At 43.5% G+C, this 11,504-nt stretch overlaps 1 protein-coding gene across 1 annotated transcript; it reads left to right on the top strand.

Annotated features, from left to right (window-relative positions):
• The first annotated feature begins 1,080 nt into the window (after positions 1-1,080).
• On the top strand, positions 1,081-9,881 carry LOC128048424 (cytochrome c oxidase assembly factor 6 homolog). The gene is made up of 3 exons (XM_052640810.1): positions 1,081-1,228; positions 1,900-2,059; positions 9,581-9,881. Exons 2-3 carry the CDS (start codon positions 1,916-1,918, stop codon positions 9,674-9,676), a joined length of 240 nt encoding a protein of 79 aa, XP_052496770.1. The 5' UTR covers positions 1,081-1,228; positions 1,900-1,915; the 3' UTR covers positions 9,677-9,881.
• The last annotated feature ends 1,623 nt before the right edge of the window (positions 9,882-11,504 follow it).

The raw sequence follows: 11,504 nt of genomic DNA, 5'->3' as shown, positions 1-11,504 counted from the left end.
TCAGCCTCTTTTCTAGTATACTTACTTAAGATTGTAAATTTTCAAAAAAAAATAAAAAGATTGTAAATTTTCCTTTAAGTACTTCATTAGCTTTATTCTACAGGTGTTCCTATTGTATTTTATTGTTTGGCTCAAAGTATTTTCTCATTACTACCATTATGATTGGCTATGGGTTATATGGGCTTATTTTTATAATTCTTTATTGATTTCTAGCTTAACTAGAACATGTGCTTAAAAAACACATGCCGAATGACCTTTAAAATTTGTTGAGAGTTACTTTACAGCTAGGTATGTGGTTGATTGTTGGTAGTATGTTCCCTTTCCAAAAAACCTATGCTTTGACTTCGGTTGTTTTTCTGAGTATTCACTAGGTCAAATCATTTTATTCAGATTTCCTTTATCGTTTCTGATTTTCTTTTGCTTGTCTTAACAGTCACTGGGGAAGGCTTGTTAAAAATCAAGAAGAAAGCCGCAAGAGTTCAAACAAGGAAAAGGTAATGGATGATGTTAAGAGATGTAACCGCATCAAACCTGAATCAGGAAACCGGGAGTTTGGTACCCTGGATTCTCAGCTTAGTCACTTATTTGCCATGTGTCCCGGGGCGTCACCGCCTCTTTCTGGGGGCCATTTCTTTTTTCCTTTTAATCTAAGAAGCGAGGAGTTAAGCCCTCACAGCTCTTTGAGGTTTCGTCCCTCTCTCGCCTCAGGTGCCAACTTCCACATGAAGTCGCCGTTTCCGGCAGGGCTCGCACATGAAATCTTCCGGCCGGCGCTTGGCGCAATGTGTATAAAAGCTCAGATTCACGAAAGGAGCACAGTTCGTTAAAATTACGAAAAACTGTAGGGCAACAGACACTGAGATATTAATAAAACCAAGGCCACTCTGAGGAGTGACCGGATCCCACCCACTTTTCACCTCCACAACCCCTATAACCCGCCGCCCCAGACGAAGCAGGCCCGGAAGTCACTCCGACACATAAGAAAAGGGAGCCGGAAGTCCCGCCCTCCTGGAACAGACCGGTGGCCCGTAAGGGTCATTCCAAGGCCAGCGAATTCGCTACGTGAATTGTTTCCTTGAGGTGGTGGGGTCTACGTGACTTGCCCAAGCGGGCCAGGAGACAGTGCGGCGCCAACTCGGTCCCACGCCCTTCTTCCCGGGTTGTTGGACCGCGTGATTCTTTCCTCCCGTCGGCGCCGAAGGGAACCTGGTTCTGGGCGGGCGGAGAGGTGGGCTTGCTGGCGGGGCCGAGTGGGGCGCGCCCTAGAGGCTATGGAGCCGGGAGGTAGCTGACTCTCCGCGAGCCTCGGGCTTCTCTTCTGCCAGACGAAGTAGCACTCCTTGTCCTGCCTGGTGATTTTGCCCTCCTGCATTTATTTGTACAGCACTTTGGTTCGAACAGCAACCCTGTGAAATGGGCAGTGCTACCCTCGTTTTACCGATGGGGAAATAGTCTCGAGAGAATACACGCGCTGGCTTAAGTGACAGACCATGTGGGAGCCAGGAATCTAACAGCGGCTTTCTGAGACCAAGCTGCTACGTCAGCAGCGGAGCAATTACATGGAGTAAGGGATAAGCTTCCCCTGCATGCATTGGAGAAGGAAATGGCAACCCACTCCAGTGTTCTTGCCTGGAGAATCCCAGGGACGGGGGAGCCTGGTGGGCTGTCGTCTGTAGGGTCGCACAGAATCGGACACGACTGAAGTGACTTAGCAGTAGCAGCAGCGAGTGCTCTTATGATAACGTTCCTGTAGAACTGATTAGTTGTGCTCGCATCATTAAAATCCGGAGGCAAAGCTTTAAAAAGAGGAGGTCGGAGGGAATGACAATATCTTTTTCTTTGGCTTGCCTTCTCTGGTATTATAAGTCCTTTGTTAATATCACACATTTTGGTTGACAGCTTGAGCCGGCTAGGAATGGCAGCCCCATCTATGAAAGAAAGGCAGGCTTGCTGGGGAGCCCGCGATGAGTACTGGAAGTGTTTAGATGAGAACACAGAGGACGCTTCTAAGTGCAAGAAGTTAAGAAGCTCATTTGAATCAAGCTGTCCCCAACAGTGGGTAAGTTACACTTGCACATATCGCTGTTCACTGGCAAAATACATAGAGCTTATAGTGAGTGGTGAGCTATGAAATGAAGCGCCCTCTGAAGTGTGTCAAGTCAACAGTTTCTGTGAGCAGCAGAGAAAACCTTGTCTGGTAATCCAGGCTTGTTTTATGTACATATTGCGCAGACCTTTGGAAAATGTCACCTGACTCTTTAAAGTTCCTTGAAAAACAAACTGGGGTCTGGACTCAAGACTACTGTGAAAAATAACCAAAAAATTCCAACCCCCTAAATTGGTAGATTTTTGCAGGCTCTTCTTTTTTTAAAAAAAAGATTTGTTTGGCTGTCCTGGGTCTTAGTTGCGGCATGTGGGATCTTTATTTGTGGCACGTGGGATCTAGTTCCATGTTGTTGTTGTTTAGTTGTTCAGTTGTTTCCAACTCTTAGAAGGAAATGGCAGCCCACTCCAGTACTCTTGCCTGGAGAATCCCATGGACAGAGGAACCTGGCAGGCTATAGTCCATGGGACTGCAAAGAGTCCAACAAGACTTCACTTTCACTTTCTTATTTACAAGCCCATGGATTGTAGCCCTCCAGGCTCTTCTATCCATGGAATTTTCCTCCTCCAGGAGATCTTCCCCACTCAGGGATCAAACCTACATCTCTGCATCTCCTGCACTGCAGGAAGATTCTGTACCTCTGAGTCACGAGGAAGCCCTCTAGTTCCCTGACCAGGGATCAAACCCAGGTCCCCTGTGTTGGGAGCACAGAGTCTTAGCCATTGGATCACCAGGGAAATCCCTTTCCAGGATCTTCTGAAGGGATAGTATTTAATCTTGGGCAAGAGTTGGCAGATTCATTGTCCTAGAGCTGCTGTCAGAAATAAAGCTTTCCCTGTTGGCTGCTCAAAATCATGTGGTCATATACCTGAAACACAAAGGAGCTTAGGGAGTAGAAGAAACAGAATGATCGCATGGTGGATTCTGCCACCAGCCACTCCAGACGCCTCGCTGACACATGCTCATGCTCTGTAGGGGCCTGTCCTTCAAATGCGAAGGGGTGGAAAAGGCACCTACCATCGCCAGGCTCAGTAAGTATTTGATGCTCTTCACTAACACCCTTTGAGTTGGGTGTTGTTGCTGTCAGTTTCTGGAGCAGACAGCAGAAGCCCAGAGCATTGCAATAACTTGCTTACTCTGTATTGGTCAGTGAGTGGCAGAACCATAGTTCTGAGTCAGGTCTAGCTGGCTGCTGTGAGGTTCGAACTTTGATTTCTCACCATCATGCTCCTCCAAACTTTACCAAGCAGTTTGAGAACAGATCGTTTTAGAGATGAAGTGGATTTACGACCTTCACCTTTTCACACCTCAAATTTTTAGATGAAGAATCAGGCTTGAAGACCACAAGAAGGCTGTGATGGAGGGTAGGGATGAAGGCATTGACGAGATAATTGCTTTAGATGAACTCTGTGTGTGTAAAAGCAGCACAGTGTAACCTGTCCCTTGGGATTACTATGACAATCAGATGTCTAACTTGACATATAAACTGAAAAGTGATAAATCAGGGGCTTGGTGATTGGGTTAGATAATGACTTAGGCAAATATTATACATCTCTGGTTTTCCCATTAGATAGACCCACAGAGACTTAACTCCTAGTTTACAAAGTAGGAGGAAAATGGGGGAGTTTGGGCCAACATCAAATTCCTTCAAGGCCTGGATACTGTTCCTGCCTATGCAACAGGCCCTTTCTCACTCTCTGCTCACTGGCTCTGTGGTCACTTAGAAACAGGGATGTACGATGGGAGTGATGAAGCCCTTTGAGGTGAGTGTTGGCAGGTTCCATCTCCCCCCTTCCCTACCCCACATTTTTCCAGGAGAACCTCTTCACCCTGAGATCTGTCTTTTGACAGCCTAGCCAGGATTTTCCACTCCAGGTTTACATGTCAGAATCATGTGGAAATATTAAAAAAAAAAGATAGCTATGTCTCAGACCTCATCTCAGATCTGCAAACTTCTGGAAGCTTCTTTTAAAAGGGCTCTGGCTCAACAGGTGATTCTGGTGGATAACCACAGCTGGAATCACTGTCTTAGTCCCTTTGAAAAGTTACATTTCAGTCTTTTTTTTTTTCCCCTCTTTCTCCCCACCAAAACACACTGCTTTTTCTCTATCCTAATGGCTAATGGACCTTCCCATCTCCCTGATTTCAGGGCAGGTTCTGTTCTCAGCATCATAAAGGGATTTTACTGTCAGCCAGTGCTTCTTTATTGACGTCTCCTCCGCTCATACGTAGGCCGGGTGCCATGGCGTGCAGGCCCACCCTCTCACCAGGTTCCCGCATGCTAGTCACAGCTAACATTTATTAGTACAGGCTTTGGGCATTTCAGGTGCATCGTCTCTATATTTTATTCCTCACAGTAGCTCTGTTACCCCATTTTACTTCTGAGGGCACAGGTCATGTGTAAGTGCAGAGCCTGGATTCAGGCTCAGTAGTCTTGAATCCAGACCTCATGCTCTTCTCTGATCCACATCCTTCTTTTTGTCCCTGTCATGCAAGAAAAGAACCTGTGGATTAGGCTGTGCAAATCTCATGTTCTAGAAACTTAGTCATAATGCAAGTTTATTTAAATACAAAAGCATTACCTCCTTGGTGGGCTTCCCTTGTGGCTCAGCTGGTAAAGAATCCACCTGCAATGCTGGAGACCTGGGTTCGATCCCTGGGTTGGGAAGATCCCCTGGAGAAGAGAAAGGTTACCCACTCCAGTATTCTGGTCTGAAGAATTCCATGGACTGTATAGTCCATGGGGTCGCAAAGAGTCGGAGACAACTGAGCAACTTTGACTTCACCTCCCTGGTGGCATTCTCCCTTCATAATTCACTCCCCTAGTTTTCCTGGTCTCCAGCAGCCATAGCTTTTTGGCAGGCTTTCGTGTGTCTGTTAAATCATACCCTATAGAGTTCCCTTCTATGCTGCTCAACTTTCCCAAGCCAGCCTTACCTGCAGCCATGGCTTGAAGTACCACTTAGGTGTTGAGGTCCAAATCTACATCCTTTCTAACTCCAGAGCTTCCTATTTGGATGTTCTCAAGGACCAACCTTGACCTCTGCATATACACAAATGAATTCTTCCTCATCTTGTATCCAACAGGCCCTCCTCACCTGCTCCCCACCTCAGGCAAAGATACTAACATCAACACAGTCCCAGAGATGAGTGTCAGGCTCCACAGTGGGAATTGTTGGAGGACTGTTCTCAGGAGTGAAGCAGGGTGACACAACACCCCTGCAATAGGGTCGGGTCCAGTGTGCTTAAGGAACAGCAAGGAGAAACTAGAAGTTAGGATATGAGGCACTGAGAAGCCGGGGACAGTGGCTTTTCCTCTGAATGAAAAGCTTTGGGTTCAGGGTAAAGAGACAAGTGAGGGTATGAGGGGGATGATGGTCAATGAAAAGGTGGTGTGATCAATGGATTGTTGGCATCAGGGTCTTAGAAAGTGAAAAGGGAGCATTTGGAGAACGGAAATGCTCAGAATTGGGGTTATGGCGTGGCCATGTTTGTTGTTAAAGACGAGGACTAGGCTTTGATTCTGGCAGTGAGGTAGGTTGGAGGAAAAGATCAGTTAAGAAAGAGGTCAAGGAGCTGAGAGGCCAGGGTGTTGAAAGGATCAACCACATGGATACTGAAACCATCTGAGTTATGACATGAGTGTTGTTAGAGAACATGACAGCAACCTGAAAAGTTATAGATGGCTCCAAGGAAAAAGGGGTGTGGCCAAAGTAGTCAAAGTAACTTCTGCTGCATTTGACAGGGACGCACACCCATGGAAAATCTTTGTCTTCTGCAGACTCGGTCCACGATCGAGCTGTCTTTTCTAGCCTGTGCCCTCAGGTTTTTGCTCCCTTTTCACCTTTGCTTTCTACTCAAGACTTGTTGAAGTCTTACCCAATTGCCTTAGAATAAAAATGAAAGATATTTCCAGAGATGTGTATGAGAAGGTGGAGAGGGTGACAGGGAGGGAAGTGATGGGGTGTCCTCTGAGTGCATTTTATGCGAGATGCTGTGTTTGCATTTGCTTTAATTTTCATTTAGTCTTGTGAGGTGCCTTTGTATCTCTTTTATACAATAGGAACTGAGGCTCAGAGAGGTGAGATACTTTGTTCAAGATCAGTTAACGAGTAAAGTGGTGGGGAGAGGATTAGCATGGAGGTTGCTCCGATTCCAGAATTTTTGTTCTTTCACTTAGCTGAAGTCACAAACGAATAGTAAAGATAAAAGTAGAACCAAATAGAGATTTACAGTGAATGCTTCTATTGTAAAACACTAAAAAAACAAATTTGTTATGTAATATGTAGGCCATAAAACTAATATGTCATCACAAAACCAAATTACTCTTACCTCCCTCCTTGCTTTGGGCTTCCCTGGTGGCTCAGTGGTGAAGAATTTGCCTGGCAAGCAGGAGACGTGGGTTTGATCCCTAGCTTGGGACGATCCCCTGGAAAAGGAAATGGCAAACCACTCCAGTATTCTTACCTGAGAAATCCCATGGACAGAGGAGTCTGGTGGGCTACAGTCCATGAGGTTACAAAGAGTCAGACACAACTTAGCGACTGAGCAAGCATGCTCACCCCCTTGCTTAGCCCTTTCATCAGTTTGCCTTGTATTATGGTCCTACTTAAAGTTTCCTATTGGCTCTTTAACCTAGGAAGGAGCAGGGATCAGGTCTGTCATTCTAGCATCATCCAATGCAGTTTTCCACAAACAGAGCAACTGGACAGCTGTATCTATCAATTTGGATGGCATCACCAACTCAATGGACATGAGTTTGAGCAAACTCCAGGAGATAGTGAAGGACAGGGAAGCCTGGCGTGCTACAGTCCATGGGGTTGCAAAGAGTTGGACATGACCTAGTGACTGAACAACAACAATGTCAACTTTGGATATTGTCTTTTCACTGTCAACCTTTGAAATGTCTCAGAAATTCCAGTATTTTGGTATTCATGCTACTATACTGCATCTCATTTAATGGCTTAAGGACACTGGCATTGTATGTATACAGTGCTTTTCAAGGAATGCCTGCTGATTTGTTAGCCTTTTTGGACATTAGCCTCATGGAGGTGCACATGTTGAGGGCCTTCCACTGTTAACTGAATCAGGTGGTAAAGACTAGAGAGAAGAGATTTTCAAGCAGAGTATGGTATATGAAAGGCATGGAAGCAAGACGCATGAGAAATCAGCACACTGGGGAAAGGGGGTAGCTCTGGGTGGCTAGCATTTCAGGGGTTGGTGGTACACCCAGAGGATAGGTGGGCGGAGGTTTAGTCTTGAATAACCTCGTTTGCCTTACAAACAAGGAGTTTGGATGTTCTTGAAGGCAATAAGGATACCTTGAAAGATCTTTAAACAGGCAGTGACATGATAAAATTGAGATTTCCAAAAGATACTTGGCAGTGGTGTGACAGGTGGATTGAAGGTAGAGAAACCAGTTATAGAGCTATTACAGCAATCCAAGTGAGAAATGATGTGGGCCTGTATTGTAGCGATCAAGATGGGGAAGGAGATCAGAGCATTTGGGTGGATAGTGATGCAGTCACTGAAATATGGGACAGAGGAAGAAAAACATGTCTGTAGAGAAGTAAGTTCTGGACAAGTTGGGAGTGAAATCTAAGTAGGACCATTAAATGGAATTATCCCTTAGGCAGTTGACAATGTAACAGGAGAAATGCAAAGATCTGTTGATTTGCCACAGAAATGTTAAGGACATTGTCTACTTTTTCATCTGATATTCTTTACATATGACATCCGTCCCAGCTTAGTCAGCTGAAGGCCGCCAGAGGTATGGAGTCTGACAGATTAACTAGCATGCTGTGAGCCCATGTGTTGGAGTTGCTGTGGGCATCTCACCAAGTGGAAAGGAGTTATCAGAGGGCTTGGGGAAGGGTAGGGTTTAGGTGAAATTGAAAAAGTGATGCTTTGAGGGGCTCTGTGTATAAGCAGGCCGACAACTCCGGACTGAGAAGTGGACCCAGGGTCCTATTTCCTACAAAGATAAATGCTGACTGTCATAGGCTTAGAAGTCCCTTACTTGAAGTCCCGCACCTGAGCTCCAATCAGGACTACTTCTTTGTGTCAAAGTGCCAGTCAGATCCCCCAGGTAAAAGTGGGGGATTTTTTTTACCAAAGTAACTTCAAAGAGAAAATTTCTGATAGTTCGATTTTCGAGAACAGTTTTTTGGTGAGTAAGAAAGCGGTAGTCACTCAAAGGGGTTTCTTAGGACAGTCTTTGCCTGCAGTACGTCCTCTGGAGGAACGTTAACGTCTTTTATCCCAGCTTGAGACAGGGCAGGGCAGATTTTTACGTCCTCAGTCTAAGCTCATTTTTACTTACTTGGGCTCCACTGAAATATTCAACAATTAAATCCTAAGAAAAGGTTTTCTATTCTGATAGTGAAAAGGTGTGTCGTATCCTGCCTTTGCCTTGTCTGCAGAACAGCTCAGATAAAGACACTGAAGATTTTGTGGCTGGCCTTGATTTTCTACTTCTGTGATTTTACTGTTTCAGGATATGGGGGCTTTAAGATACTCCAGACTCCCCTGTGGCAAGAGGAGGATGTAAATAGAAACAATAAAATGAAATCTTTAAGTTATTAAAGCTTTACCATCAGTTTCCTTATTCATAGTTCATACATATAATTTTTAATTGTGTGTGTGTCTCCTTAAATGTATGTTTCTGGGTAAGATAAACTTAATAAAAATGTCGTGACTGATGGGGTATTCCCTGGTGGGCCAGTGGTTAAGACTCTGTACTTCCACTGCAGGGGGTGTGAGTTCGATTCCTGGTCGGGTAACTAAGATCCCATATGCCATGTAGTGCGGCCAAAAATAAATAGAAATATCATGGCTGGTAAATTATAAAGCTAATTGAACTCACAGTTGATAGGAAAAACTTGTATAGTGTCTTCAATCGTGAAGTCTTGTGACCTGAGAGTTCTGTGGACCCTCCTGGCACATTTTACGTGTCTAAGCACAGATACTGGAGAAGGCAATGGCACCCCACTCCAGTACTCTTGCCTGGAAAATCCCATGGACGGAGGAGCCTGGTGGGCTACAGTCCATGGGGTCACGAAGAGTCGGACACGACTGAGCGACTTCACTTTCACTTTTCACTTTCATGCATTGGAGAAGGAAATGGCAACCCACTCCAGTGTTCTTGCCTGGAGAATCCCAGGGACGGGGGAGCCTGGTGGGTTGCCGTCTATGGGGTCGCACAGAGTCGGACACGACTGAAGCGACTTAGCAGCAGCAGCAGCAAGCACAGATACACTTCTTGAGAAAGGTGCACCGCATACTCAAATTCTCAGCAGGGTTCATAACCCAAGAAGGGTTAGAACTCACTGGTCTACACTCCCTTTAGAGACTCTAGAATGTAAACTACTTAGGCTACTTACATAATTTATATTGAATAATTAATTACATTTAAGTCTGTTCCTTGTGTTTAATCTATATAACTTACCCTTATTTCAAACCCTTTTTTCTCAACAGATAAAATATTTTGATAAAAGAAGAGACTACTTAAAATTCAAAGAAAAATTTGAAGCAGGAGATTTCCAGCCTTCGAAAATGACTGCACAGTCCTAGGCTGTTCCTGAATAGTTCAGAAAAGTTGAAATTACTTTTTCTGGACATTCAAAAATGCTTTGACTCTGGGACAATAGTAGTTTGAATGATGGCCGACACCAAAGCCTGTTTCATATATGTGGTTCTTAATTTAAATGATCAAGTAACAAGATTCCATTATTCAAAGTATGAAGAATTGAAATAAAATGATATGAAATATGCTTAATTTAGTTAATATATATTTTAAGAAAAAATTAATTATAACAACATGTGTACCTTTGTGCTGTTGGAGGGTGGGGAGTAGGCAAATGCTATTATAGAGATATATACTGAAAAAAGCAGATAGATTTCCATTGTCCTGGGAGTTAGCATTTTAATACAGCCTCCAAAAAATGAGGAATTGAAGGTTCAACTTCAGATATACAGGTAATATAATCAAGACCATCTACAAAAAATCCTTACAGCTAATATAGTTAATGATAGGACAGTGAATGGCTTTCCAGGTGGCTCAGGTAAAGAACCCTCCTGCCAGTGCGGGAGATGCAGATTCGATCCCTGAGTTGGGAAGATCCCCTGAAGAAGGAAACGGCTGCCCACTCCAGGATTGTTGCCTGGGAAATCTCATGGACAGAGGAGCCTGGTCGGCTGCAGTCCATGGGGTCGCAGAGCTAGACATGACTTAGTTACTAAACAAGACGACAGTGAATGCTTTTTCCCTAAAATCAGTAACAAGGTAAAAAGGCCCCCACTTGTCCTATTCAACACTGTATTGAATTCCCAGCTACTGCAGTAAGACAAAAAAAGCAGCCAAATGGGAAAGAAAGAAGTAAAACTGGCTCTATTCATGGACAATATGAGTATCTCTACAGAATATACCAAAGAACCTTCCAAAAAAGCACCTAGAATTAGTAAGTGAATCTTAAGAAAGGTGGCAGGAAACAAGGTCACTATACAAAAGAAAATCATATTTGTGTATACCAGCCATGAACAACTGGAATCTAAAATTTAAAATACACCATTTACAATAGCACTAAAAAAACAAACAAAGGAATACTTAGATATAAATCTAACAGTATGTGTAGGACCTATATCCTCAGAACTATAAAACATTGAAATCAGAGAACAACTTAACTGGAGAGGTACTATGTTCATGAGTTAGAAGATTCACTGTTGCTAAGGAACTGTTAAATTCTCCTCAGTTTATTCTATGGGTTCAAATTAACCCCAATAAAAATCTCAGGATTTTTGGTATATATTGACAAGCTGATTCTAAAATTTGTATGGAAAGGCAAAATAATTCTGAAAAGAACAAAACTGGAAGGTTCATATTAAGTGATTTTAATGCTGGTAAAGCTCCAGTAATTAAAGACAATATGGTATTGGCAGGGTAGACCCATGGTTACAGAACAGAAGAGAGTCCGGAAGTACAGCCACACAGACACAGTCAACCGAGTTTGGATAAGGGGTAAAGGGGTGTCCATGCACAATAAAATGAACGCCAATACAAACTGCACTTAATTAAAGAGATAGAAAAAAACCTCAAAATAGAGCATAGACTTAAATGTCAAATATAAAACTAACAGAAGAAAGTATAGAGAAAGTCTACATGATTTGGGGTTTGGAAGTGAAATTTTAGATGATGACCTCAAAGGCACAATCCATAAGGGGAAATAAAGCTAAGTTGGACTTTATCAATATTAAAAATTTATGCTCTGTGAAAGACACTATTAAGAGAATGAAAAGATTAATTACAAACTGGGAGAGAATATTTGCAAATCATATATATATCATAGAGAATTTGTATCCAGAATAATGAACACTTACTTAAAAAAATCACTGAAGTTAAAAA

This window comes from Budorcas taxicolor, chromosome 5, assembly GCF_023091745.1.
Source record: "Budorcas taxicolor isolate Tak-1 chromosome 5, Takin1.1, whole genome shotgun sequence".
NCBI lineage: Eukaryota > Metazoa > Chordata > Mammalia > Artiodactyla > Bovidae > Budorcas > Budorcas taxicolor.
The sequence above is the reverse complement of the archived record's forward strand: the minus strand, read 5'-3'. Positions and strand labels throughout refer to the sequence as shown.

What these genes read in the sequence shown, in the direction of transcription:
- LOC128048424 (XM_052640810.1), top strand. Translation starts at nt 1,916, where the DNA reads ATGGCAGCCCCATCTATGAAAGAAAGGCAGGCTTGCTGGGGAGCCCGC. An exon ending in CAAGCTGTCCCCAACAGTGG is followed by an intron (nt 2,060 to 9,580) that starts GTAAGTTACACT and finishes TTTTCTCAACAG; the next exon opens with ATAAAATATTTTGATAAAAG.